The 27,580-nt window shown below is 35.9% G+C and overlaps 2 protein-coding genes across 2 annotated transcripts; both read left to right on the top strand.

Moving 5' to 3' along the window:
- Positions 1–4,679: 4,679 nt before the first annotated feature.
- LOC143601716 (uncharacterized) lies at positions 4,680–5,234 on the top strand. The gene has a single exon (XM_077079042.1). It carries the CDS (start codon positions 4,680–4,682, stop codon positions 5,232–5,234), a length of 555 nt encoding a protein of 184 aa, XP_076935157.1.
- Positions 5,235–20,132: 14,898 nt separating this feature from the next.
- On the top strand, positions 20,133–27,212 carry LOC143601721 (putative beta-D-xylosidase 2). Its single transcript, XM_077079045.1, has 7 exons — positions 20,133–20,772; positions 21,599–21,880; positions 22,668–22,837; positions 23,953–24,050; positions 24,155–24,505; positions 25,428–25,841; positions 26,498–27,212. The coding sequence occupies exons 1-7, from the start codon at positions 20,365–20,367 to the stop codon at positions 27,091–27,093; spliced, it is 2,319 nt and encodes a 772-aa protein (XP_076935160.1). The 5' UTR covers positions 20,133–20,364; the 3' UTR covers positions 27,094–27,212.
- The last annotated feature ends 368 nt before the right edge of the window (positions 27,213–27,580 follow it).

The following is a 27,580-nucleotide window of genomic DNA, read 5'->3' as shown; positions in this document are numbered from 1 at the left end:
TACGGGAAGAAAAGCTTTGGGAGCTAATTGGGATGTACATCATCGATGGAATTCCACTTGCATAATGTTTCAAAGTGCTTTGAAACAAAGAGAAACTTTACAAATGTTTCATTCTAGTCTTGCCGAGAATGATTTGGCAATCCCCTTTTCAAATGAGAAATGGGAAATTATCAATGACTTATCGACTTTTCTTGAAGTTTTTAAAACATCAACTACGAAACTATCGGGAACGTATTATCCGACAAGTCTCTTGGTTCTTTCGGAGTTATTTTTAATCGTTAACAATCTTAAAGAATTTGAAAATAAAAGTCCAATATTTTCAAACATCATATTACCAATGAAGTTTAAATTAAAAAAATACTTTCTTGAATTGCCACCGGTTTTTACTTGCGCCGCCGCTTTAAACCCAATGTTAAATGTTACGGGGGTTGAATTTGTGATAGACGAAATTTTTTCAGCCTTAGATATGCATGAAGTTGACCCAAACTTTTCAACAGAGGCAAAAAATGATTTTAACTTGAATTTTAAATTTATGTATGACTTTTATTTAAATAAATATGGGTCAAACATACACACGCCTATGCCGGGGGGGGGGGGTCTTCATCAAGTTCAAGTGCTACTAGAGTACGAGATCCCATGATTAGTCTTATGAACACCGTTCGCAACGTAACGATAAAAAAACAAAGGGGTAACACCCCTTCAAGCGAACTAGGAAGGTATAGTGCAAATGATTACTCTACCGGTTTATCCGAAGAGGAATATGGCACTTTTGATGTTTTGGCTTGGTGGAAGGTAAAGGAAACCGAGTTTCCGATTCTTGCCACCATGGCCCGTGATTTACTAACCGTCCAAGCTTCTACGGTAGCTTCGGAATCCGCTTTTTCTCTTAGTGGCAGGGTAATATCGGTGAGAAGAACAAGACTAAATTCGGAGTCGGTGGAGATGTGCATTTGCTTAAAGGATCACTTGGACTCAATCGATCGTATTCAACACGTAACCACTCTCGAAGATGAAACACCACTTGATGTTCGAGTGCACGACGAACAAGAAGGCATTTCTACAAGTAATTCCGAGGAAGAAGTCGCCGCTCAATAATTACGACGAACAAGAAGGCTTTTCTAGAAATAATATGTCACAACTTTATATTTATAAGTTTAATGTTTTGTTAGTTTGTTTTTGAAGATTTTAAAACATGTAACCTTTTTTTTTGAACTTCTTAAAGTAAATAAAATGAATTTTATGTTAATTGTTTTGTTTATTTTTCATGCTATACAAATACGAATCGTAGTTTAGAATCCAAATCGTAAACGAAAAACGAAAAAAAAAAAAATTTTTACACTGTAACCGGTTGGAACCGGTTACAGTGTAGGAACCGGTTTAGGAACCGGTAAGAACCGGTTAGATAGGTTAGGGGTCCGAGGGTGGGAGAACCGGTTCGGTTCCCTAACCGGTTCGAGCCTGGAACCGGTTTAAAAGGGGGTTTTGAATATAGGAACCGGTTTGGAACCGGTTCCGGTTCCTAGTCCCAAACCATTTTGAACATCTCTAGTACTCGTTATTCCATCTTCTCTTAAGTTATATGATTCGAGATTACAACATGACCATGTTATACGTAAGATTGCTCATTAGTATTTGTACTTTGTTACCAGAACATGCAATCGCACATGTGATGGGTCCGCACGTATAACATTACGACATGAATGATGTAGCACTAGATGATGGTTCGTAATCTATATTACATTATAATAGAGATAGACACTCTTTCACCTTTTTACATTATCTCTTCATGAGACACAGTTATATAAACACCCTATTTAGTCTCCGGCAATCTCAATGTTCTCGAGTGTAATCTCTAAATTAAATACCCTCATTATGTCTACAATGACTCCTATCTCTGGCGATTTAAACACATCGTCCGTTACAAGCATTAACAACACCGCCTGTTATACCATTACTTTCTTCAAAACCTATTTTTGCTCCCAATTGTATATGAATAGCGAGAATTCAGTGGGCTCAGCAGTAAGAAACCCATCAATTTTTCGCATGTGGTGTTGCAAAAATCTCGAATAGGCGTCGATTAATCCCCGATTAATCGATAGTCCCCACTTCACTGATTAATTCTGGGCTAATTGGTCAATGGTCAAATCAGGCCAATACAGACGATTTCTAGCGAGATTCCAACCAAAATTAGCGGTTTCCGGCGAGATTCGATAAAAAACCAGCGGTTTCCGGCGAGATTCAAGCCTATTTCGGGCCAATATGTGTGTACGTATCTATAAAACAGTAACTTACATATAAAAATGTGTGTCCGTATATAAAAATTTGAAAATTATACATTAAAGTTCGATCCAGTTTTTCTTGATTAATCCCTATCCTCACCCCACGCTAGACTAGCGACTAACGATTTTTACAACAATATTCACATGTATGTGTTTTATTTTCAATTTTGTTGAATCCCATGTTTGATTATTCTCAATCATTTTTTTTTCATTGTCATGTTTATAAAACATAAAGCTAATCAACTTATTTACATTCTTTATAATTCTAATATATTTATAAATTATAAAATCCACTTTTCCAAAAATAAAAACTAAACATTGAGCACCTTGAAGTCTTGAACACGTATGACTCACTAAATTACCAAATATTATCATCCAACGCGTTATTTTAAACACTTTTTAACACTAAACATATACGTTTCATCCAAAAGTCAACCACGGTTTCATTCACAAGTCAACAGTTGTTGTGAGTCAAGAACCGGGCCTGTCAAATACGGGTCAGACCCAACTCAGAAGAGGAAACCGGACCCGGAACACTCCAAAAACATGGAATGATTTTGTTATGCACGCCACATCAGCAGAGCAAGGAGGATGAATGCAGTAGTGGGTTTTGTTATGAAAATTGTATGAATTAAGTCTTTCTCTCTCATCTCACCTTCTATGTTGAATAAAAATCTATCCTATGTTTGCTTGATTTGTTATTTCAATCACTCCAACAGTCAACCCCACTTTACACTCCACCACACAACACACCATATATATAACATTGTAACATAATATAAACTCATCATTCATCAATCATCAAAAGTATTCAAACAATTTCAACACATCAAATAACTTCATGTTTCAACACAAACCTCAAACAAGCAAAACTCATCAACATTAATGGAACGTTACAACATATTAATGTTCCTATAACAGCCGCCGAGGTCATGCTAGTTCAACCCCCTCGTGTCCCGGGTGCCGAATAATCTTTATTCAAGTTTTCAGTTATCCGCGTTGCGAGCGGATGAGGTGTTGGTTAATGGTGGGTTGTATTTCTTGATTCCTGGTGATAGGTTGAACTCGTTTGTTACGAAATCGGAGTTGGAGATGTTGCGGTCGGGTTGTCGGAAGGGGAAGTTTGGGAAAAGGCGTGGGGAATCGAAGGTTTTGCCGGTGGAGGTGAGCGGTGGTGGTGAGGGGGTTATGGGCGGGCGGGTGTGTGGTTCGCCTATGTGGAAGCCGGTTTTAGAGCCGATATATGAATAATTGTAGTTTAAAATTATTGGTGTAAAGTAAAGTTGAAGATTAGAAATTTGAAATGTGAATTAAGTTATAAGAAGTAATATATTAATCTTTTGGTTGTGTAGTTTATTAGACATTTGTATGTGACATTGGTGTTTTAAAAACAAACTTAAATAGTCTGATAACCCTGTAATATTGGTGGACGGTTGGACTCTAGTCAGTGTTGTAAAACTCGTTAGGAGATGGTCGACCTGTGAGGTACCGACTAGCAAATAATCCAAATTTATCATACTAAAAATCTTATGTGTATTTTTTCAAGTAGATAGGTTTTAACCCTTCCCGACCCATTCAGAATCTTAAACGCCGAAAATTAGCCAAAAACTAACCGAAATTAAGCCCTATTTGGGGCGATTAGGTCTGGATTTGACTGACTAGGGATGATTATGGCCAAGCAGGTCCAACTTTGACCGATTAGGGGCAATTAACAATTAATTGTCACCCCCACACTGATTTTTACAACCACGTCGCCGGTCACTTACAAGCTAATGAACCTTACCTAAATTAATCTGCGGTATTTGGTTAAACATGTGAGTCCTACTTCTAGTCGTATGTCCCTCGGGCACGTAAGAGTTTTATGTGAATTAATATCACGCTTGAAATGCGTGGAAATATACTACATTTATAGAAAATAAAAGAAATGCACTTGCAGTCAGTAATCTGCTAGTGAATTAATCGCCGACTTTCTCTTCTTTGTTTTCTTATTACCTTCGTCGCGTATGTTTAGTTTTAAAATAAAAAAAACACTAGTCGTCAGTAATTTATAGTATGTTTGGCCACTTAGAAATGTCCTTGGTTAAAACAGTGAACTTTTTATCTAATTTACTGTTAGAAGTCATAATCATGAGTTAAGCAATATCAATAAGTAAATGAGTGAATAATCAAGTGACCCACCTAATGTTTATTGTTAGTTTAAGTTTGGTTAGACCCATAAACATATAGGTACATCATTCACCATGTGTCCAAAGTCTTACTAATGTAGCAGTTTAACTAACACTTATTAATGTTCACCTTTATATTCAATAAATTTCATAAATCAAATGAACAAAACGCCACCACCATTTATATTATAATTACACACTTCTTAACTTTCTAGTCTAACTTTGATTAATATCTATGGGGAACCATGTCTCAAATGGCTCAACAAGGGTCATACTTCCCGACGGAACGGTTACAAAATACAACGAACCGGTGACGGTGGGTGAGCTAATGCTAGACCACCCACAACAAGCAGTCGTTGAGTTTCAACCCGTTGCTAAAAAACAAAAACCGTTGGTTGCTGATTTTAGGCTCGAGAATAATAAGGTTTACTTGATGGTGCCGATGAGGCGGGGTCCAGTAGCAGATATAACATTAGATATGACAATGGAAGAACGACGACGGTTTATTTTGAAGTCAGGGTTGTTTTTGTCGGCTTACACGGGTATTATTCCGTTGTTTGTTAAGATGTGGCCGAAGACGGTGATCAAGAGTTATAATAAAACGAAAATAACGAAGAAGCCGCCTGCGGTGATGATGAAACCGGAGTTGTTTAGGGAGGTCGAATCGGTGTTGGAAGGGAGGGGTGGTCATTATGTGAAAAAATCTTGGAAGCCTAGTTTGGATACCATTAAAGAGAAAGGTGTCAAGGCTAAGACGCGACGTTGGTTGCCACTACGGGAAAGTTTATAGGTTCAATTTTTCACAAGAAGACAGTGTAACTTAAGAGTAGTGTAGTTTATCGTTAAGAAAAATGACGTATTGTGTCGATAGACGGTTGGTTAAAATAAAATGTTTATGTTTTTAGCGGTTTGGTTATTGTGTCAATAAACAATCCGTTTGCAATGCTCCTTGTTATGTTACTTTTGAATTTAGTATCTTGTAACATAGACTACACACTGATTATTGTGGTCAAGTTGACTGTTTCACACATAATAGTAATGTGCAACTAGTCTTAATTTTAACATATGTATAATATGTGAGTACATCAAAAACAGAGAATAAATACTCTTTTTCAAATAAATATTTGTCCTCTTTTAGTGCTCTAAGAAATGTATATGTTTCTTTACATAAGAAATCCAATATTTAATTTTTAATTACTTGTTAATTAAACTATTATACTTCTCAATTCAGTTCATGTAATATAGCATGTATTTTAAAATTAAGTTAACACACTTATTAAGACTAGTTTTAAATCAAGTTTCAAGATTTTAAGATTGTGTGTAGCGGATTGGACACCTTATTCATATATAGGGTTCTTATTGACTGATAAATAGGGTCTACATGCACTCCTCTCTCATGCCTACTAACATCTTTAGGCCGAATGTAGTGGACGAATTTGGAGGAGCGATTTTTGGGGGAACACCCCCCCCCCGGGGGGATATTGGGGCGATAAGGGGCGGGGGCGGGAGGGATTTGTCGCCGGAAGGAAGAAGAAATTATTATTTTACTAACATGTGTTATATATATATATATATATATATATATATATATATATATATATATATATATTACTATTTGTAGCCCCTACACTATTACACCCCTAAAAACAAATTTTCACCTCTCACTGACTAGGCGTCAAATATCGCAATTCGCCCCAATTTGTAGTCCCTTCACTACGCATAGCCTTATAAGCATGCCCTTGGCGCCCATAGCATGGTGTTTAAGACCACTTTTTGCTTGTATGAATGTGGTTTTACGACCACTACACATAGTCTAATAGCTAAAATTCACCACTCTTCCGTCGCATGCCATACCCATCTCCCTCACATTTCTTTCTTTCTTTATATATATATATATTAATTTCTAGATCTATTTTTTTTTCATTTTGTGATTTTGCTTGTTTTTCAAAGCTTAAAAGATTTATTCTAGATGAAACACGAACTTCAAGATAAATAGAGATTTCATATATGTTTTAAAGACCCAACACAAACAACTTAAACATGGACAAACATCTTCTAAAATCGAGACAATGTTTTAGAATTTTAAGATTAAGTTATTGGATTAACTGAAATATTCTTTTTTGAGCGAAAAATCAGAGTACTTACAAAACTGATGAGTGTGCTGTAAATTGAGTATATGTTTAAAACACAATGAGACATGTTATTCGAAAAGGTGCGGCATGTTTTTTTTTCTTAAATAATTGAAATTAGTATGCAACACTCTATTATTTTCACTTATTGGTACATGAAACTTTAAACAATCTTATAGTCATAACATATATAAAGTAGTTAAACGAATATTTTCATATTTACTACTTGTGTTAAACGTGTAGTGTCTAATATGTTAAACCCGTTAAAATACAAATTACCAGCTCTACTAATGAGAACTAACCTTGGTGGGTTTTCTTTGTTCTTTTTTATAATGCAAAGGTCGTGCTTATCAAATCGGATCAGAAAATCGAATCAATTATATTATACATGTATTTTTTATTTATATGTTTATGTTGAAATTCGATCGTGTGTGGATTATTATACTGGGCCCACGTACTGTGTTGCAACTTGCAAGTTGGTAAAAGTGTTCATTATGTTTCCAATAAATATTCAAACCAAGTGGATGATATGATATTCATGTAAATCATGTTTATTGTATATTAATTGGATTACTAGTAACGTTTACCACACATTTTTACCCTTTCTTAATAGTTTATTACACGGTTGGTCCATGATGTTTTTCAAAAGTAACGGATCTACGGTCTAAGTTTTTAAAATAATATGTCAGGGTTTAGTGGTTTTCAAATTTGTAATAACATTGGGCATTAAAGCTAACCGTTTCTTAATAGTTTATTACACGGTAGATCCATGATGTCTTTTAAAAATAATGGATATACGGTCTAAGCTTTTTAAATAACATGTTAGGTTTAGTGGTTTTCTAATTTGTAAGAGTGTTCTATACAAGTTACTATTATTAGTGGTTTTCAAATTTGTAAAATTTGTAAGGCCATGTCTTTTAAAAACAATGATCAATTTGTTTTTTCTACTATACAAGTTACTATTATTATTATTATTATATTATAACATCACGAACCACTGTAGCCGACCACCACGAACCACCCATCACCACCAACCATCACCCTCGCCCATCATCACCATTTCCTGACCCACACCACCACTGACCACCATTACCTCCCGCACCCCATAACCACTGTCACTAATTAGCAGTTTTTTTTTTATTTATTCCATCCTTTTATTACCACTTTATTGGATTTCTAGTTTTGGTATCTATTCAAATTATCTATTTTGGTGGTTAATACGTGTTGCACGCCAGGTGTTCGACGAAATTATGACTTACGTTCGAATAAGTTAAAGGTTGTTTACTTGCATTTGGGTGCTTAAGGGGGTATTTTGAGTTGGAGTTATACCCGATTTACTTTATTTTGGGGTTATACCTTCCTCCTCTTATACCTTAGCGGTTGTTGTGGGGTGCTAGATGGGGGGTGAGGAACCCGTAGTTGCTCCCCTCCTTCGAGTGTGAGGGGTTTGATCTTTGATTCTTGCTCTAACTCATCTCGAGTCGGGGTCTTTAGGGGTCCGTTGTCTTTTGTGATTTGTTTGTTTTCTGTTCTCGTGTGTACATGGCTACCATAAAAAGAATTCGAAACATAAATACAGGAGGGCTTGGTCCTAGCTCCACTAACGATTTAAGGCCATGCCCCTTTAAGCATTTCCACGAGTGTAAGGATGGTAGACCTGGGTCCTCGTGGTTTTTCCGCCTACTTGAGCACATGCAAAGTACCCATTTCAAAACGGGTACTCGGAAGAACCTTTTAAAAGATGCTATCTCCAAGGATTTGGACCTTTTTATAGATGTTGGGGAAGCCCTTCGTGCGGGGGATAAATGGTTATGTGGGAGGTGCATGACGTTGCATGCCCTTAGCAGGGAGTGCAAGCATGTTGATGGTGTCTATTCTTTTTCTGTGGATTCTAGAGATGCTGGAGAATTCATCGTTGGGATCCAGAAACCTAATCGTGTGTCTGTGGATAGGGACCCAGGTCCATCTGTAGGAGTGGTTGGGTATGTATCCCTTTTGGAACGGGTTTTCTCCCTTCACGTTCAAACGGTTAAGAGCATCCCCCCAAGTTGTCGTTTGGCGTTTGCTCAGACTTTGGCATGCGCTTTACGCAAGGTAGTGGATTCACCAGGCTCAATTGAGAATTGGGTCAAATTACTATTGTTGTCGCGTTGTACTTTAAGGGTGGTGAAACCTTCCACTAGGCAGGAACGCAGGTCAGGGTATCGAAAGTCTTTGCAATGTAGTAGCATTCAGCAAGCACCTGCGGTGTGGAAAGATGTATCTGGTTTTGCTGACTTGGTTCTTTCTCTCTTTGATAACGTGGGGGGAAGCACTTTTTCTAAAAGAGAGGTTGGAGGGGATGAGGGTTCTGAAAACAACCTCAATATTAAATAATGTCTTAGGAAAGTCAGGGATGGTCATTTCACAGTTGCAGTCAAGGTATTATGCTCAAGTGGGGTTGCCCCTCTCAGAAATTCAACCATGAAAGCCCTCATTGATAAACACCCAGTGGTGCCGCCTCCGTCCTTGCCTTCTAGCTCTGTCGCCTTACCTACTCTCTTTGTGGATGGGGATTGTGTGATTAGATGTATCCGATCATTTCCTAAAGGGACCTCATGCGGGAGAGACGGGATGCGGGCGCAACACTTGTTGGACGCTCTTAGTGGTGAGGGATCAGTGACTTCCATGGGTCTGCTCTCAGCCATCACTAAAGTCGTCAACTTATGGCTAGGGGGTCTGTGCCCCAAGGTGCTCGCTGAGTTTATTGCTTCGGCCCCCTTACCCCTTTATTAAAGCCGGATAATGGAATTCGGCCCATTGCTGTGGGGGATATCTGGCGTAGGTTGGTTTCTAAAGTGGCTATGAAGATGGTTGGGAAGGAAATGACTCAGTATTTAGGGGACTTTCAGTTTGGGGTAGGACCCCTAATGGGTCAGAGGCGGTGCTTCACAGCGCGAACCGGTTTCTTAACTCCTTTCACGCGAATGGTTCTTTAGCTATGCTTACCGTGGACTTCTCCAACGCCTTCAATATGGTCGACCGCACAGCCCTTCTCCGTGAGGTTCATCATCATTGCCAGTCTATCTATCTATGGGTCCGGTTCTTTTATGCCCAGCCGGCTAGGTTATACGTTGGTGATGATTGTATAAGGGCTACTACTGGGGTTCAGCAGGGAGACCCCATTGGGCCCCTCCTCTTTGCCTTAGCATTACACCCTCTTGTTCTCCGGGTACAAAATGACTGTAACCTCCCATTTCATGCTTGGTACTTGGATGATGGGACTATTATTGGTGGTGCCAAGGAAGTCGCTAAAGCCCTAGACATTATCAGCTCGGAAGGGCCATCATTGGGGCTTCAACTTAATATTAAGAAAATCGAGGTTTTTTGGCCAGCGTGTAATGGAGTGAAAGTTAAAGATGGGCTTTTCTCTAGTGGGATTGGTAGACCAGAGAGAGGGGTAAAGCTCCTTGGAGGGGCTGTTAGTCGAGATCCCTACTTTATTAAGGAGTTGGTGAGGCGGAGTGTAACATCCCGAAAATTCTAAAAGAATATTTAAATGTATTAGTTGCGTCGGGTGAAGTAATTGAGTTAGTAGGTAAATAATAATAAAAGGATAAGTAGGCTAGTTAAAGGAAATCAATCATGGACCAAAAAGGAAAGATGGGATTTGAGTCCATGGGCTTAAGGGAGTATAAATACCCCCTTAAACCCTAATCCTTTCCATTTCCATCCATATTATCCATCTTATTCACTCTACACCTTAAAAACACACACTTAAGCCAACCATTCCCTCCCTAGCCGTCGGTCACCATCCAAACCCTTAAACCGATCATAGTAGCGTTGGATCTTCGATCATACAAGCTAGATAGCAAGCCCAAGATCACGTATCAAGCTAGTCGTAACCTGGAAACGTCTAAAGGTATGTTCTTGATCTTAAAGGTTACGTGTTTATGAACGAATAATCATGAAGCTCAAACCTAGAGTAGATCGGGTCTAGATACATCACAAAAATGCAAACTTGATGATTAAAATGGATGAGAGGGACTCATAGATATAAACGGTTCATAAAGGAAACCCTAGATCTAGCCTATAACGTTTTAACCCTATAAAGGTTTAAGCTTTATGTCTAAAAAGGGTTAGATCTTGAAGCCATGATGATAATGGGTGTATAATAGTTAAATGGTGGAGAAAATTTGTTAAGTTCATGGTATAAACAATAAAATGGTTAACTGAGCTAAGGAAATAAACGATAAGGTAGAAAAAATCTGAGCTGAAAGCTTCAGACCAAAGTTCTCGGTGGCCTGAGCCTTCATATGGGTTCTCGGTCAACGAGAGAACTCGGTCAACCTGAGATTTCGGCCAAAACAGAGTTCTCGGTGACCAAGGGTTTCCGGTGACCAAAGATTTCGGTCAAATAGGAGTTTTCGGTCAAGAACATAGGTTCTCGGTCAACACATGGGTTCTCGGTCAAACAGGTGTTCTCTGCCAAGAGTTCTCGGCCACTTAGTTCCCTGTTGACCTTGGGCCTGACCAGTTGGGCCCAGATGCCATAATGAATGGTTGGGCTGAATTGACTAAGTCTGCATGGTGCAGGCCTATATCCAATGTAAAGCAAACCAGCCCATTATCTTAAGCTTAACAAACAAGCCCAACTTAGGAAATAACTTGAAATGTTAATGGAAAAAGTGTTAAGACAGCTCGACCCCAGCCAGGGGCTCTACCCCTTGGACCCTGCTAGGGGCTGCCGCCCCTAGAACCCCGCTGCCAGGGGCGCTGCCCCCGGACCCCCGTTCGTTGAGGGTAATGATTTGACTGGAAACGTGAGATGAGTAGTGATAGTTAATTGATGCATGTAATTATTATATAGTTAGCCGTTCCTAACTGAAGAGAGGAATTTCGATTAACGGCGAGCGAAACAGGATCCAGGTGAGTTTCTAGCCCCATTTTCCTTGTTATGTTTTCGGGGCTGTGTGCATACTCGATGTGAAGTGTGAATACACTTACCTTAAGTGGTAAGTGTATGCTATAGATGCTATACGAGGTAGTTATCATATAATGCTTGTCGGTGCGTGAACGATCTTCGGATGTTGCACGTGTTGCCAAGGAAAGAGATTAGTTCCTTACATGGATATTACATAATAGCTTATATACGGTGTTCCTTATATGGATAATATATTGAGCTCCTTCTATGGATAAGGTATAATGTTCCTTCTATGGATAGTATAGTGTTCCTTCTATTGATAGTATAATGTTCCTTCTATGGATAGTATATTGTTCATTCTATGGATAGTACGTTGTTCCTTCTATGGATAGTATCATGTTCCTTCTATGGATAGTATAGTTTTCCTTCTATGGAAAGTATAGTGTTCCTTCTATGGAAAGTATATAGGGTGTTCCTTCTATGGATAATATATATATGGAGTGTTCCTTCTATGGCTAATATATGTTTAGAGTGTTCCTTCTATGGATAATATATGTATAGAGTGTCTCTTCTATGGATAATATATAGAGTGTTCCTTTTATGGATAATATATATATAGATTGTTCCTTTCGTGGAAAACATATACAGTACGAGTAGTAGTACTGATTCCCTTATTTGATATTATGTGACGTTCCTCTTATGGATAATTATACAGAGTTACAGTATTATTACGTGTCTTCGGATACGTGTAAAAATGTATGAGAACGAATTGTATGTTAACTGATTAAATAGAACTCACTCAGCGTATCTGACTTTTAGTATGCACGCAGGTACATATGTTCATTGAGAGGGCATGAGGATGACACATGGCATGGATTGAACGGCTGGCATCTGAAGATAGAAGAAACGATGTTTTAAATATGATATTTTATGTTATGGTTTTAAAGAAAGTTTAGTTGTTTTGTAATGAACGGTTACAGTTTTTATATTCCGCGAAAGTTTTAATTAACTCTGGTTGTGAACTACGTGAATGAGTAAATCCAAGGACTAGATGTGAGGCACCGGGAACGGGGCCTTACACGGAGAGCATCTCGTGCGGTTGATTTTATGAAACTCTTACATTGCCTTAGGGATCCCCAGATCGAACTCCTTCTTCTTAGGTCTTGCATGGGGGTTGCTAAGTTGCTTTTTGGGTTACGAACATGCCACCCCATATGATGGATGATGCGGTATCCTGTTTTAATAAGGGGCTTAGAGAAGCCATCGAAGACATAGTTGTATGTGGAGGCCCGTTCTTTGGTGATCTTCAGTGGCGACTTGTATCTTTACCGATGCGCTTGGGGGGGTTTAGGCCTTCTTTCGGCTCATGATGTTGGGGTTTACGCTTTTGTAGCGTCGATGGCTCAGTCTTGGAAGTTACAGAATCACATCTTAAGGAATAGCAGAGTTGTCGACCTGGACTCAGACTACGTGCAGGCTCTGGAACGCCTAAATGGCGCTCTCCCAGACTTTGGCATTGGCGGTTTCTCTAATAAGGACACCGCCCCACCAAAGCCTCAAAAAACTTTGGCGAATGCCCTTTTTGGCAAAATCGCTCAGAGCCTGGGAGAAGTTTTTGGATTGTCCTCCCGACAGAAGGCGGTTATTGAATGCTTACAAGGTCCTCATGTCCAAGAATTTCTGACCGTTATCCTGATTGATGGCTTGGTCCAAAGCATCTCTGCGATCGAGTATAGGGCCATGCTTAAGTATCGTTTGATGGTCCCAATGTACCTAGAAGACGAAACATGTCCGATCTGCCGTAAGGCTTGCCTGGATAAATTCGAAGAACATGCGGTTCATTGCAAGGAGATGCCTAGGTTCAAATACCGACATGATTGGGTGCGGGACGTTCTTTGGGACATCTTAAGGCGAGCTGGGATATCGGCTAAAAAGGAAGCCCCCGTAAACTTCCTTACAGTCCCCACGGAAGGGAGATCCACTCTACAACCGGCAGATTTGCTCGTCTTTGGTTGGGCCGGGGGAAAACACGCTTGTGTTGACCTCACAGGGGTATCTCCTTTAGCTGGTTTGAGGGATAATGGGTTTGTAGTTGGGCAAGCAATGAAAAGGGCTAAATGAGGAAGGTGGAGAAACATGCTAAAGCCTGCGAAGAGAACCAACATGTTTTTGTCCCTCTGGCTTTTGATACCTTTGGCTTCTTGGCACCGGAAGCTATCTGTTTCCTAACCAAGGTCCAACGGGTTGTGCATAGCAATGTGTCGACTCCAAAGGGGCAGGGGTATGTCTTTAGCAGGTTAGGGTTTGCAATTCAGAAAGGGTGGCGGCGCAGCTTGTTGCCCGCCTACCTGCTATGTTGATGTAATATCTATGTTTCTATATAATGAGAAAAATTGATTTCAAAAAAAAAAAAATGTAACTACAATGGGTATTAACGCTAACGGGTGTTAACTTTAAATCGAAAAGGGGTCACGTGCAATAAGCGTGAGGGTATTTATGGAATTTCAGTTCTTTTTTTTTGGATAAATGTAAGAACAAGCAATACACAAACGTTTGACACTTCGACGGTATGGTTTCTTCGTGGAGATAGCTACGACAGTGGTCTTCTCCAGGATCCTTCGACTAAATACCTTCACGTGACCACTCAACAACAATACGACATTGATATGAGCTGATTTGGACGAGTCTAGTTGGATCCGTTGATTTTTTAACCAACCAAAATTTATTAATAAGATTCTATAATGACGTCACTTTTGTTTAGTTTATATTGTTGAATTATTACTTATAGTGTAATCAAAACAAATGTATAGCCGTTATTATGACTAAACATTGCAAAAGCTTTTGGTCTGGAAGCTCAAAAGAAGAATATGTTGCAGAGAATTATCATCATCTCGTGTTAGAGTATATAAAAGGCGAGGAATGCAGATTTTTTGAAGGTAAAGAATAGAATGCTTAAGAGATTATATGTGAAATCAAGTTGTTAGGATTTCTTGGTTATAACAATGATCAAAAAGAAAAATGTTAAGAGTGGTTAAAATGGTGTAATTTAAGTTTTATGTAGCGGTATGTTCTTGAGGTGCCTCTCTGAATTATGAAGGGCGTCTGTGTTTTTAATTTGGTTGATTGTTTATAAAGTTTACGGTTCAAAACCAATATAAATTATTATGACTAACCTAAAAGTTAATGATTACATTACTGATCAACATTTAATATTTTATTTAGTAAATGGGTGATTTCATATAATATCAACAAAAATGTAATATATGGTTGATTGGTTGAGAAGCAAACGAAGTGAAAGTTGGTGGTGACATAATTAAGGTTACAACCAACATTTCTTCCAAGTGAAGCCTTTTGCTTTGCGTAACAAATGTTTTTCTTGTTTCCTTAAAAACCCAAAACCACACATTCCACTACCACTCGTTTGTATTTAAAAAATATATAGAAAACTTATTTTAATAACTAGTAACATATTATAAACCCTATTATTCTTTCAAAGTTTAAACTCTTATTAGTGACTATGTTATGTACTTATGTGTTACTAATCGTAGCATCTACACAATTTATAAACTTGATACTAACATGCTTAATTTTGCTACTTTACAGCAAATATCAATGTACATTTATTTCAAGTTTTTAACATATTGTGATAAAAAATAATACAAAAATACAATTATTCTTAATAATGTTCTAGTGGTAGGAGGCATCCCTCCTTAAATGGAGACGTGTGTTCAATTTCTATATGGACGGGTTGGAAGGACATCTAGATGAAATGACAAATCAAGGCTTTAATCCTGGGTTCGAACCCGACAGAGGACAAGAGTTTACGGATTCAATCTTGTTCCCATACATCAGCGGGGTACGGTCTCATGGTGGTCAAGAAGTCGACCTTAGACATGACCCCGAAAAATAGATTTATAAGTCTGATATGCATGTGCCATTAAATGAATAAAACAATGGTGTTGATTCATGTATGTATGTATTCATAACATATTCGTGTATCTAAAACCTACTTGTATAGTTGTATACTAGACGGGTGCCCGCGCGATGCAGTGGGAACACATACTGTTGATGTTGATAATGGTTTGGTTTCAATTTTTAACAATTCTGTTTTGGTTTTCGATAACCAAAAACCGTTACTAATGGTTTAATTTAAAAACCATCGAAACCAGATCGCAAATACCGCTACTTAAATGTTATTTCTTTTAAACTAAAAAAAACTAAAGCAATATCATACTCAAATTAAAGAGAATAAAATTCTCGTTTTTATGATGCCAAATTTTTAAAAAAACAATAGCGTATGAAAAAATTATAACCGTTTAAAAGTCGTGGGTGGAAGTTGGGTTAAATGTGAAATTAAAAAGAATATATAGTTAAAAGTTAAAGGGCTAAGTTGTAACTAATACTAAAATTTACAAAAACTAATTAAAGTTGAGGGGTTAAGATTGTAACCATGTTTAAGGAAATAAAGTTTAACCGTGCATCATATTGTCTAATAGACTATTTTGTCCCTCCTCAACATGCTATGTAAGTTGTACAGTTTGTTAATTAAGTAGTAAATTACTTAAAACTCAAGTGTCTTAATTTGGCCATCACTCATACATTATATATAGTATAGATTAAAGACTATAATCCATCATCTTAACCATTGGCGTAGCTAATTAGTTGGGGCCTGGGGCGGCCCCGGCCCCCTCCGTTTTTTTCACTCGGTGGTGTAAATTTATCATTTTTTGTCCGAAAATTTTATACATAGTGTAAATCTGTCTGTTTCTGACCGAAATTTTGAGCCCGGCCCCCTCTGTTTTTTGCTCGGTATGGTAAATTTATCTTTTTTTCGGCCGAAGATTTGTATAAATAGTGAAATTTACCTATTTCCGACTGAAATTTTGAGCTCGGCCCCTCTGTGTTTATGCTCGGTAGTGTATATTTATCCTTTTTTGGCCGAAAATTTTTATGCATAGTGTAAATTTACCCGTTTCCAACCGAAATTTGAGTATGCCCCCCTCTAGTTTATGAATTTTTGTATACATATTGAGTTCGTCCCCCTCGACATGTATGTCCAAGCTTCGCCACTGAATTCTTAACCCAAGTGTATAGTTGTATATTAAAGACAATAATCCTCCTTCTTAACCCAAAGGTAGTCTATGTTAAATGTGTCCAACACCAACTCAAATTGAAGACTTTTAAAAAATTTGTGAATGTTTAGTATAACAATAATAATTAGTTTATTATTATAGACAAGTTAGTCATCTTTAATCTTAACTGTATTTGGTTTCAAATAATGTATTTGAAATAGGTTAGGATTAGGAACCGTGGGTTTAATGTGGTTGTAAAGAGTTCTACAAATCTCGTGTTTGTGTTATTAATTCACTTGCTCAAAGTTTAACGGTTTATTAGTTAGTTCTCTTAATATGGTTGTATGTTAAAGACTAATACTACTTGTTACTATATGGTTGACTAGTAGGGATAGACAAAGACAGGGAAAATCAAGATGGTAACGTATCCCTTTATTAATTTACCTATGTACCTTTTACCTATATGTATTTTTTTAGTTTTAATATATGTACTTTTACCTATGTACAGTACCTGCATTTTTATGGATTTACATAGCAACGTTTTCTATTTTATAATTGCTATGATTAATAAAGTAATTAACGTAATTGTTTTATCTTATTGTTAATACCTAACGTGGTCGTCAATCGTAATTTCGGCCGGATTTTGGCTGATTGACGTTCAACGATGTCGATCGGTCTTCTGCAGCTCTGTGTTTTCCAACTCTTTCAGTCTTTCTTTTCTTTTTCATTAAGATTTAAAAACACGAACCAAGGCTTAACCTTTAAACATCATTTAGACATTGAGCCTAAGAATTAAGACTATACAATGTTAACATTTAGACATTGATCATTAGCCTTACGAGTTATCATTTAACATCTGAAAATTGGGCTTAATTATACAAGTAACTAGTGCTTAAATGAGAATTATTATTTACATTAATTTATTTTTGAATGTTTATAACTAACTAATTTAGTTTTTCTCATGGGACGGTTTTTAAATTTCGTATAGTTCGGTTTTAAAACTTCAACGGGGCCGAATACTTTATGAGGGCACTCGGGATTTAACGTTATTATCAATATTAAAAACTAGTGGGATTTACCCGGACGTTATGGCAGGAATACAACAAGCATTCAGTTGTCAATTAGGTTTGTTATAGTTCAACAATCAAAAAAGAAAATCCAAAAAAATAAAGCCGTCTGAACACTCATACTAAAGTACATTAATTTCATCATCCTTAAAATAAAAGAAAAAAAAACACAAAGATAAAAAAAGTAATTTCATCTTATATTTATTCATTTTTTATCTATACTTTATACGAATTATCTATACTATATATAATATATATAATTTATGAAAGGAGGGCAAATTAAGACACTTGATTTTAAGGGATTTACAAATGTTTAAACACATGGTACAACATAAAATGAGGGTAAAGTAGTCATTCTATCATAAAATATTATGTATTTTCCATTTTTTTTCAAAATAGTTATAACTTTTCTCCTTCAACTTTAATCAACTTATATAAATTTAAAGAAAAATTATAAATTTGATCATTCATCTTTTAACTATCTATTCTTTATAATTTCATTTTTAACCCAAATACCCCCACGATTTTTAAATGGTCATAACTTTTTCGTACGTTAATATTTTTTTTTTAAATTGCACCATAAAAACGAGCATTTAATTCTCTTTAATTTGAGTATGATATTGTCATAGTTTCTTTTCTGTTAAAAAAAATAAAATTTTACGTATATGCTTTTCACGTCCGGTTTTGATGGTTTTAAATTAAACCATGAGCCAAGTCATTATTAACGGTTTCTGGTCACCGAAAACTGAAACTAGACCGTTGAAAATAAAAACCCAACAAAACCAAACCATTAACGATGGTTAGGTTTCGTTTTCGTTTGTACTTTGATATTAAATTGAGTTTAAAATAAGAACTATGAATTTACTTATAACAATAAATGGTTTCACGGTTACAACGAAACAACAAGCACCCATAAATCTATATGATTACCAAGGTATGTATTTCCCGCAGTATCGCGCAGACAACCATCTAATACATTTATATACACCAGTTTCTTCAATTTAAATAACTGTCCTTGATATTTATCTCATATACGATCTAACACCAACTACACTCATAATAATAACCATATCTTAAATGCCCCTCTTAACCCTTACGTAAACGCACAATATTACTCGTTTAACACTTCTACTACGTTTCTTCTTCGATGAGTCAAGGGTATTAACGACTTTTCACAAAATATTAAAACTTAACATAGATTCCTTTCCAACAATAGTTGCAAACTTACAATGACAATACAATTTCCAACTCCATTACTAGCCCTACGATTCATCCATCTTCTGAGGACCTACCATTAAACTACCACACTAGATTTTTACCATCTTTAAAGATGTTTGTTAAAGAGATGTGTTATTCATACACCCTTTATAGGGTGTATATATAGATATGTTATGTGTTAAGAGAGTGTTTGAATAACCAAAAAGGGTGTATGAATAACCATTGACTTGTTAAATACTAAATACTAAAATACTAAAATAATAATATAACCTTATCCATTAATTCACAACTTGATGTAGTAGAAAAAAACCTACTCCCCGTACTCCTTTATTAATGAAGAAACATGGGGCCCACCCAGCCTCTTTTCATACAAATCATAGAGTGCCACGTGTGCATTAACAATAAATACATTGTACCTTTAATACTTTATTTCACTTTCAAGTTCTCACATATAATCGTGTCCGTAAAAAATATGAAAGCTCGAAATCGTTCTCTCTTTTTGTTTCGATTTGAGAGTTCATCTTTTTATTATTATAATTTTTTAAAAGTTTAACTAATATATTTAAATTGCGTCTAAAAATACCTTTAAAGGTACGAAAAAAACAACTAAATAAATTTGTTAAAAAAAATATAGTGTTTACGTCGAATAACATAAACACTGATATTGTAAATAAGAATAGCATGTTACATCCACTAGATCATGTCCTTTTGATGAAAATTGACATGGTTTTATGTAAATCGGTAGTCTTTTCAAACTACATTTACAATGCTTGATCCGATTTACGTGAAGTTACCTTGTTTAGGAGTACATGGAAGATTTATCGACCTAATTCATTGTTTTGTGCTAAAAATTTTAAACACAAGTTCATTATTTTGATCATAAGGTATCGCCAAATTCAATATTTTAGATCATTTTTTGCCGTATCTAAACATCCTAAGTCCAAATATAAATCGAACAAAAGCCATACCTAAAGCTCAAAAGCAAGAAGTGAATGGCTATTTGAAAAAAAGGTAAAAGAAATCAGAATACTCGCCTTTTTTTTTTCTTTTCAGCATGAAGTTTAAATCTAGAACCGACTCATGCAGGTACCTCTTTAAAGCGAAGTACATTGGATTCTTTTTATAGTTTTAAACTAAAAATTTGTCAACTAAGTTCAAACAGATTTTAAAAGCAGCACCCTATGGTGACCATTAGTTTAAAAACTATATTTTTCAAGCATGAAGATCTTTATTCACAAATCTTTTCTATTCAATGACAAATCTTTACCCATTAAAAACCAGATAAAAAACCCCCTCAAAAATGCATGACTTATTATCTTGTTATATTATATTATACTAGTCACACAACTTGCACCAAAAGCAATAGTTATTATTATTATTTTTTCCTTTACACAAGTTACTGATCAAAGTGATTCCCTTTGCATCAACCAATTTGCCCATACCCAAACTTCAATGATTGTATATAACTATATATATACCCCTCTATAGCCTATGTAATGTTCACCATCACACCACCACCAATAATAATAATATGGCCTCCACCACCACTATACTACACTCTTGTATTATTATTATCATACTACTACATGTTACTTGGCCTGCTAGCAATGCTAGGAGGACATTCGCATGTGACCCGACAAATGCCGCAGTGAAAGATATGCCGTTTTGCAATGTTCGCTTGTCCTCGGTGGATAGAGTGAGGGATTTGCTAAGTCGATTAACTTTTAAGGAGAAAATCGGGTTGTTAGTGAATAAAGCGGCAGCAGTGCCACGTTTGGGAATGGATGAGTATGAGTGGTGGTCGGAGGCTTTACATGGTGTGTCTAATGTGGGTCCCGGGACAAGGTTTGGTGGTGACTTTCCTGGGGCCACTGCTTTCCCGCAGGTTATTACGACTGCGGCCTCGTTTAATACGTCGTTGTGGGAAGAAATCGGACGGGTAAGTAGTTTAGATTTATCAGGGTAAAGTATAATAAAAGAAAATATTTTATTTTACACTAATTTCGAATATGATACATTATGCATATGATATTATGATCTCTCACATCAATGATTTGTTAGATAAATGTTACAAGGGTATTTATGTCATTTAAAGTAATATTCTTATCTACCTTAATGTGTAAGGCTTTTCAAAAGGCAATATGCCTTGCCTATTTTTGTCAAAATACAAAAATAATTAAATTAAACACTTACTACATTACCAAGATTGTTACAAAAAATGACATCTTTTTCCTGTTTCCAATATAATATAATATGTTAAAATCAGACCTGTTGAGAAACAGTAAAAAAATAAATACATCAGTCAAAACCTAATAAATAAATTAATCAATGTGACAAATTTATATTTATTTTTAAAATGTGTAATTATCAATATTTTTATTGACCCATCTTATCATTTTATAAATTTTAATAAAAACTACTAATTTCAAGATAATAATACTACTAATAATAATAATAATTAAAAAAAAACCCTTTTAAACTGTCAAACCGATAAAACTGTACATTTTAGATATGCCATCCAACCAGCAAAGTAGTAGTAATAATAATAATAATAATAATAATAATAATTAAAAAAAATCTTTTAAACTGTTAAACCAATAAAACTGTTCGTTTAAAAAAGTCATCCAACCAGCAAAGTTTGGTTTGTCGTTTCTAGAAACAAGTGGTCCTAAAATTTATTAAAAATATAAAATATGTAGTCATAAGTCATAACAAAGCTTATGATTGATATGATATGTTATGATTAATTGATTTATGGTATACAGGTTGTGTCTGATGAAGCAAGGGCAATGTACAATGGAGGCATGGGTGGGTTAACCTATTGGAGTCCAAACATAAACATATTTAGGGACCCAAGGTGGGGCCGGGGTCAAGAGACACCCGGTGAGGACCCGATCGTAGCCGGTGAATACGCCTCTCGATATGTTAGGGGACTACAAGGTAACTTGCCTGGTGACCGGTTAAAAGTGGCTGCTTGTTGTAAGCATTATACTGCTTATGATCTTGATAACTGGAGTGGGACTGATAGATTCCATTTTAATGCCAAGGTAATTTTTTGTTAGAGTTAAAAATAATATTTTAAGAAACGTGAATGTGCATGCATTATTATATAAATTGACTAGAAATGTATTCAGATTTTAAAAAAGTAAAAAAATATATGGTATTTGTAGCGTCTTGTCTAAATACAAATGTGCGCATACGCTATATGGATATGTGCATAAGTTTATACTATTTTAAAAATAATTACGAGATAAACATTTTTTAAAACATAACGTACACTAGAGGTGTGCAAAAAACTGAAAAAACCGATTCGAAACCAAATAACAGAAAAATCCAAACCGAAACAAAAACCGGTGGTTTGGTTTTATGTTTTTGTAAAAACCGAACTAATGGTTTGGTTTTGGTTTTGCAATTGATAAAAACCGAAAAAACATATTCGAATTCTTAAAATTTTTGTTTTTTTTATATTTTATATTAAGTAATTTATAAGAATTTAATAAATATTTAACTCATATATTTTTGATCAACTCTATAATATTCTATTATTTTACAATTAACAAAATTATTTATACCTGAGATCATTATTTTTTGCCAATTTTTTTTCTGCCTAAAATTTTGAAGCTCAAATGGCAAAAACTCAAAACCAGAAACCGTAAAAACCAAAACCAAACGGTTTTAAAAAATCCAAAAACCGAAGTTTTGGTTTTCGGTTTGGTTTTAGAGAATAAGAATAAGTAACTATTAAGAAAGCCCATTTTCCACTAGAAAAAGTAAAGAAAAGACAGTTTCTTTATGTAAAGTAAAAGTAAAAAAGATAATATTATGCAAATGCAGGTAAGCAAGCAAGAAATGGTGGATACATTTGAAGTACCATTTAGACAATGTGTTATGCAAGGGAAAGTAGCAAGTGTAATGTGCTCTTATAATCAAGTTAACGGCATTCCGACTTGCGCTGACCCTAGACTTCTTCGTGACACCATTCGTGGCTCTTGGAAACTCGACGGGTATTTAAAATTATATAGCTAATAATATTTAGGATGTTACACTATATAATAAGGTCACATGGTACATGTCATGTTAATTTAACTTATAACTATTCTCGGGTTTGGGTGAAGTCTAAACAGGTTCTGACCTGTTTTGGGCCGGACCCACAAACACATTTAGCAAAACAAGTTGTGTTTAGATTAACCTGACAACTTGACATGTTTAGTTTTATAATGTGTTTAATATGGTAACTTAAAATGATTGGATATATTAGGGGTGAGCGTGAACCGAACCAAAAACCAAACTTTCGGTTTTATGATTTTTTGTAACCGTTTGGTTTCGTTTTTTCGGTTTTTGGGCTCGGTATGCGGTTTTTTTCGGTTTTGCTAATCGAGCCAAAACTTTTTGGGCCAAAAAGAACTTGACCCAAGATATTGAAATTGGAGATAATAATTTTTGCTATAAACTAATGATTAATAGAATAATGAAACTTTGGATCTCAAATATTAAAAGCTAATAAAAGTTACGTTTAAAATCAAAATTCAAAATCAAAACTAAATGTACGGGTATTATTAGTTATTAACCATACGTAGAAACCAACACATATTTGTTATTAACCATATGTAAAAAAAAAGTAGTCATCGATAGATTTTGTTTAAATGGTTAGCGTTCAGATTTTACGTTTATTTCGATTTTCTGGTTATTTCGGTTCTGTTCGATTTTCCGGTTCTTAACAAAATACAAAACCGAACCAAAACCAATATTTTGGTTTTTGCTAAATTATAAAACCAAATCGCCGGTTTCTAATTCGGTTTGTTTTTTCGGTTCATTTTTTTTGTTTTTTCAGTTATGGTTCGGTTTTTTCGTTTTGTGCAAACCCTTAGGATATGTTGTCAAATTAATATACACAATAAATGAGCATCAAGTTTTGAAGTTTATACGTAATTATCTTATACACGATTCTAAAAGAAAATTTCGGGTTAGACAAGTCATGTTCATGTCATGATTTTCGGGCTTGTGACGGGGTTGACCCACGAACACGAACTATTTAAAATCCTTAATTTTATATTTTGCTACATTTTTTTACATGTCTTGCTTATTATGTTTTTTATAATGTCATTGTTTCCAAAAATAGGTACATCGTCTCAGACTGCGACTCGGTTGGAGTATTTTACGACAACCAACACTACACCGCGACTCCTGAAGAAGCCGCAGCCGACGCAATAAAAGCAGGTTACACCAAAATACTATATTTCATCGCCGTCAACATTTACATACATGTTTCGACATCTAGTCATAAACTTCACATAACAAAACTAGTTACAAAATATTTTCAGGTTTGGATTTGGATTGCGGTCCGTTCCTAGCAGTGCACACACAAGGTGCAGTAGACCGAGGTCTTTTAAAAGAGACCGACATCGATAGTGCATTATTTAACACGCTTACGGTTCAAATGAGATTAGGCATGTTTGATGGTGAGCCATCATCCCATACCTTTGGTCATCTTGGTCCACGAGACGTGTGCACACCGGCTAACCAAGAGCTAGCCCTTGAAGCAGCAAGACAAGGGATAGTTCTTCTTAAGAACCACGGCCCGGCACTGCCATTGTCGCCTAAACGACACCGAACCGTTGCTGTCATAGGGCCTAACTCAGATGTTAGTGTCACAATGATAGGAAACTATGCAGGTATACTGCTACCAAGTATTAAGTTTCGCCGCTTATACTATAAATAATATACGTTTTTAGCGCTTTTAAATTTTAATAATAATAATAATATTTTATTTATCATCTTAATTTTATTTCTATTAATTTTTTCTTCATCATTTTTTTTAAATTTATGTTTAATTTTATTTTTCTCAACATTTAGTTATAAATTTTATTGAAAACAGAGCTGTATTAAAAAAACCAGTAATATGAAACTTTTTTAGTTTTCTTTTTGCTTTTAAGTTTCACTCCTTATACTATATAAATAATATACGTTTTTAACGCGTTTACATTTTAATAACATTTCATTTATCATCTTAATTTTATTTCTAGTAATTTTCTTCATCATTTTTTAAAAAATTTCTAAATACGCAGCTATGTTTAATTTTTTTATCTCAACATTCCGTAATAAATTTTATTGAAACAGAGCTGCATTAAAAAAAATCCAGTAATGTGAAACTTTTTTATTTATTTATTTTTCTTTTAAGTTTCATCGCTTATACTATAAATAATATACGTTTTTAACGCTTTTACATATTAATAATATTTCATTTATCATCTTAATTTTATTTCTAATAATTTTTCTTCATCATTTTTTAAAAAATTTCTAAACGTGACTATTTTTAGTTTTGTTTCTCAACATCATGGTATAAATTTTATTGAAAACAGAGTTGTATTCAAAGTAAAGTATTTTTTTGCTATCTTAAACGATTTCACTCGTGTTTTGATAAGTTAGTCTGCTAGATTGTAGATACACATGTACAAAATCTCTGTCACATCACGCGATGCAACTCCAACTAGTCGCATAATAATAATAATAATAATAATAATAATAATAATAATAATAATAATAATAATAATAATAATTTTATTTATTAATTAATTGATTTATTTTTCTTGACAGGTATTGCTTGTGGATACACAACACCACTCCAAGGAATATCAAGATACACAAAAACAATACACGGGAGAGGCTGCCCGGACGTACACTGCAAAAATGCGCACCTTTTCGGTGGTTCAATCCGGGCAGCCTGTGAAGCGGATGCCACGGTTTTGGTAATGGGTTTGGACCAATCAATCGAGGCCGAGTTTAAAGACCGAGACGGGCTGCTTTTACCCGGGTACCAACAAGAACTTGTTTCTAAAGTTGCTGCAGCCTCAAAAGGCCCAACTATATTAGTGTTGATGTCTGGTGGGCCTGTTGATGTGTCTTTTGCTGAAAATGACCCGCGGATTAGTGCTATTGTTTGGGCTGGGTACCCGGGCCAAGCTGGCGGTGCAGCCATTGCTGATGTGTTGTTTGGAGCCCATAATCCAGGTATAACTTATAGGGCCAAGGGCCACCCCTAGATGTGTCAACGAACTGAACGAACACGAACAATTACATAAATGGGGTTTTCTTGTTCGTGTTCGTGTTCGTATTCGTTTGTAAACAACATTAATGAATGGTTCATGAACGTAAATGAACGAACATAACTGAACTAAAACCAATTAAAAGTAGGCGTGCACAAAATACCCGGTTCCTACCCGTACCCAACCCGCAAGTACGACCTGGTATAGGATTTCTCTCCGGACCCACCGGAACCGGAAATACCCGGTCAAAAACCGATCCTACCCTACCCGACACCCGAAAAAAAAACCCGGTCAAATACCTGACTGTAACCGGGACCGGTTCCTACCTGATCCGGTTTTGACTTTTGTTGACCATACCCGGAATTCGTTCTGGTTCCAGAAAATAAATGGTTTGTGCACCTCTAATTATAGTAAAAGTGAACAACAATGTGTTGGGCCTAAAAGTTTATTAAAATTAGACTAAATCACAATGAGCTTATAAAAATTGAATCGGCTATATTAGCGAACATAAACGAACAAACTTAAACAAAGTTAGCATTTCTGCCAAACAGTTTACCGAATGTTCGCTTCATTTACAGGCCTATAATCTCAACTAATATTAATTATAAATTCTTTTTTCAGGAGGAAAGTTACCAATGACTTGGTATCATCAAGATTACCTAAAAAATGTACCAATGACAACAATGGACATGAGATCAAACCAAGCAACGGGCTACCCGGGCCGAACCTACCGTTTCTACAAAGGCCCAGTCGTGTACCCATTCGGGCACGGGCTAGGCTACTCAAATATCATCCACACACTCGCAAGTGCACCCACACTGTTCACGGTCCCAGTGGACGGGCGCCACAAAAACACAACCGCAGTCACTAACGACGTTAGGGTGACCCACACCAAATGCGGTGGCCTTACGTTCGCTCTACAAATGGATGTGAAAAATGTGGGGTCCAAAGACGGGTCCCACACAATGCTGGTGTACTCAACGCCACCAGTGGGCCATTGGGGCCCACATAAACAGCTGGTGGCGTTTGCAAAGGTGCACGTGCCAGCACGGGGTAATATCCGAGTGCCGATTAATATCCATGTGTGCAAGTTTTTGAGTGTGGTGGATAAAAGTGGGATTAGAAGGATTCCTATGGGTCAACATAGTTTACATATTGGTGATGTTAAACATCTTCTATCAATTCAATCAACACCACTAGGAGTGATTAAAAATTAAAATGATATTGGATACAAAATATATAAAGGTTTAAGAATATATATATATAGGTTTCATCTACTATTTAGAATTGGAATTTGTAAAGCTAAGTGATAAGAATTGTTGCTTATTAGCTCATTCAACTAGAGAATGCATTAATGAATTCATGGTGTTTCATATTTTGAATATATGATTTATTATTTGGATCCATGTTATTGTACCTAGCGATGTAAACGAACTGAAACAAACAAGGCTTTGTTCATGTTCGTCTGTTTAAAAACCGTTCCGATTTGACTGAAAAGTAAAAAACTTATTGTGGTGGACCAGGAATGTCATGGGCTAAGTTGACCTACTAGCTAACCCACCTCACTATTGGACCATTGTTTAAAAAAAGAAGATGGTAGAGGTGTTTCCTAACATTCTCATGGACCATGGACCATGTCACCATGGTCATACCGTCATAGTTATTATTGTTTGTAATTAAAGTAATGCAAGAATAAACATAAAA

This window comes from Bidens hawaiensis, unplaced genomic scaffold, assembly GCF_021521415.1.
Source record: "Bidens hawaiensis isolate Kalapana, Puna unplaced genomic scaffold, B.hawaiensis_p1.1 tig00056998_1, whole genome shotgun sequence".
Taxonomy (NCBI): Eukaryota; Viridiplantae; Streptophyta; class Magnoliopsida; order Asterales; family Asteraceae; genus Bidens; species Bidens hawaiensis.
The sequence above is the reverse complement of the archived record's forward strand: the minus strand, read 5'-3'. Positions and strand labels throughout refer to the sequence as shown.

Excerpts from the sequence above, each read along its gene's own strand:
- LOC143601716 (XM_077079042.1), top strand. The coding sequence starts at position 4,680 with ATGGGGAACCATGTCTCAAATGGCTCAACAAGGGTCATACTTCCCGAC.
- LOC143601721 (XM_077079045.1), top strand. The coding sequence starts at position 20,365 with ATGGCCTCCACCACCACTATACTACACTCTTGTATTATTATTATCATA. Across the intron at positions 20,773-21,598 it reads TGTGGGAAGAAATCGGACGG|GTTGTGTCTGATGAAGCAAG; the intron begins GTAAGTAGTTTA and ends TATGGTATACAG. Across the intron at positions 24,506-25,427 it reads AATGATAGGAAACTATGCAG|GTATTGCTTGTGGATACACA; the intron begins GTATACTGCTAC and ends TTTTCTTGACAG.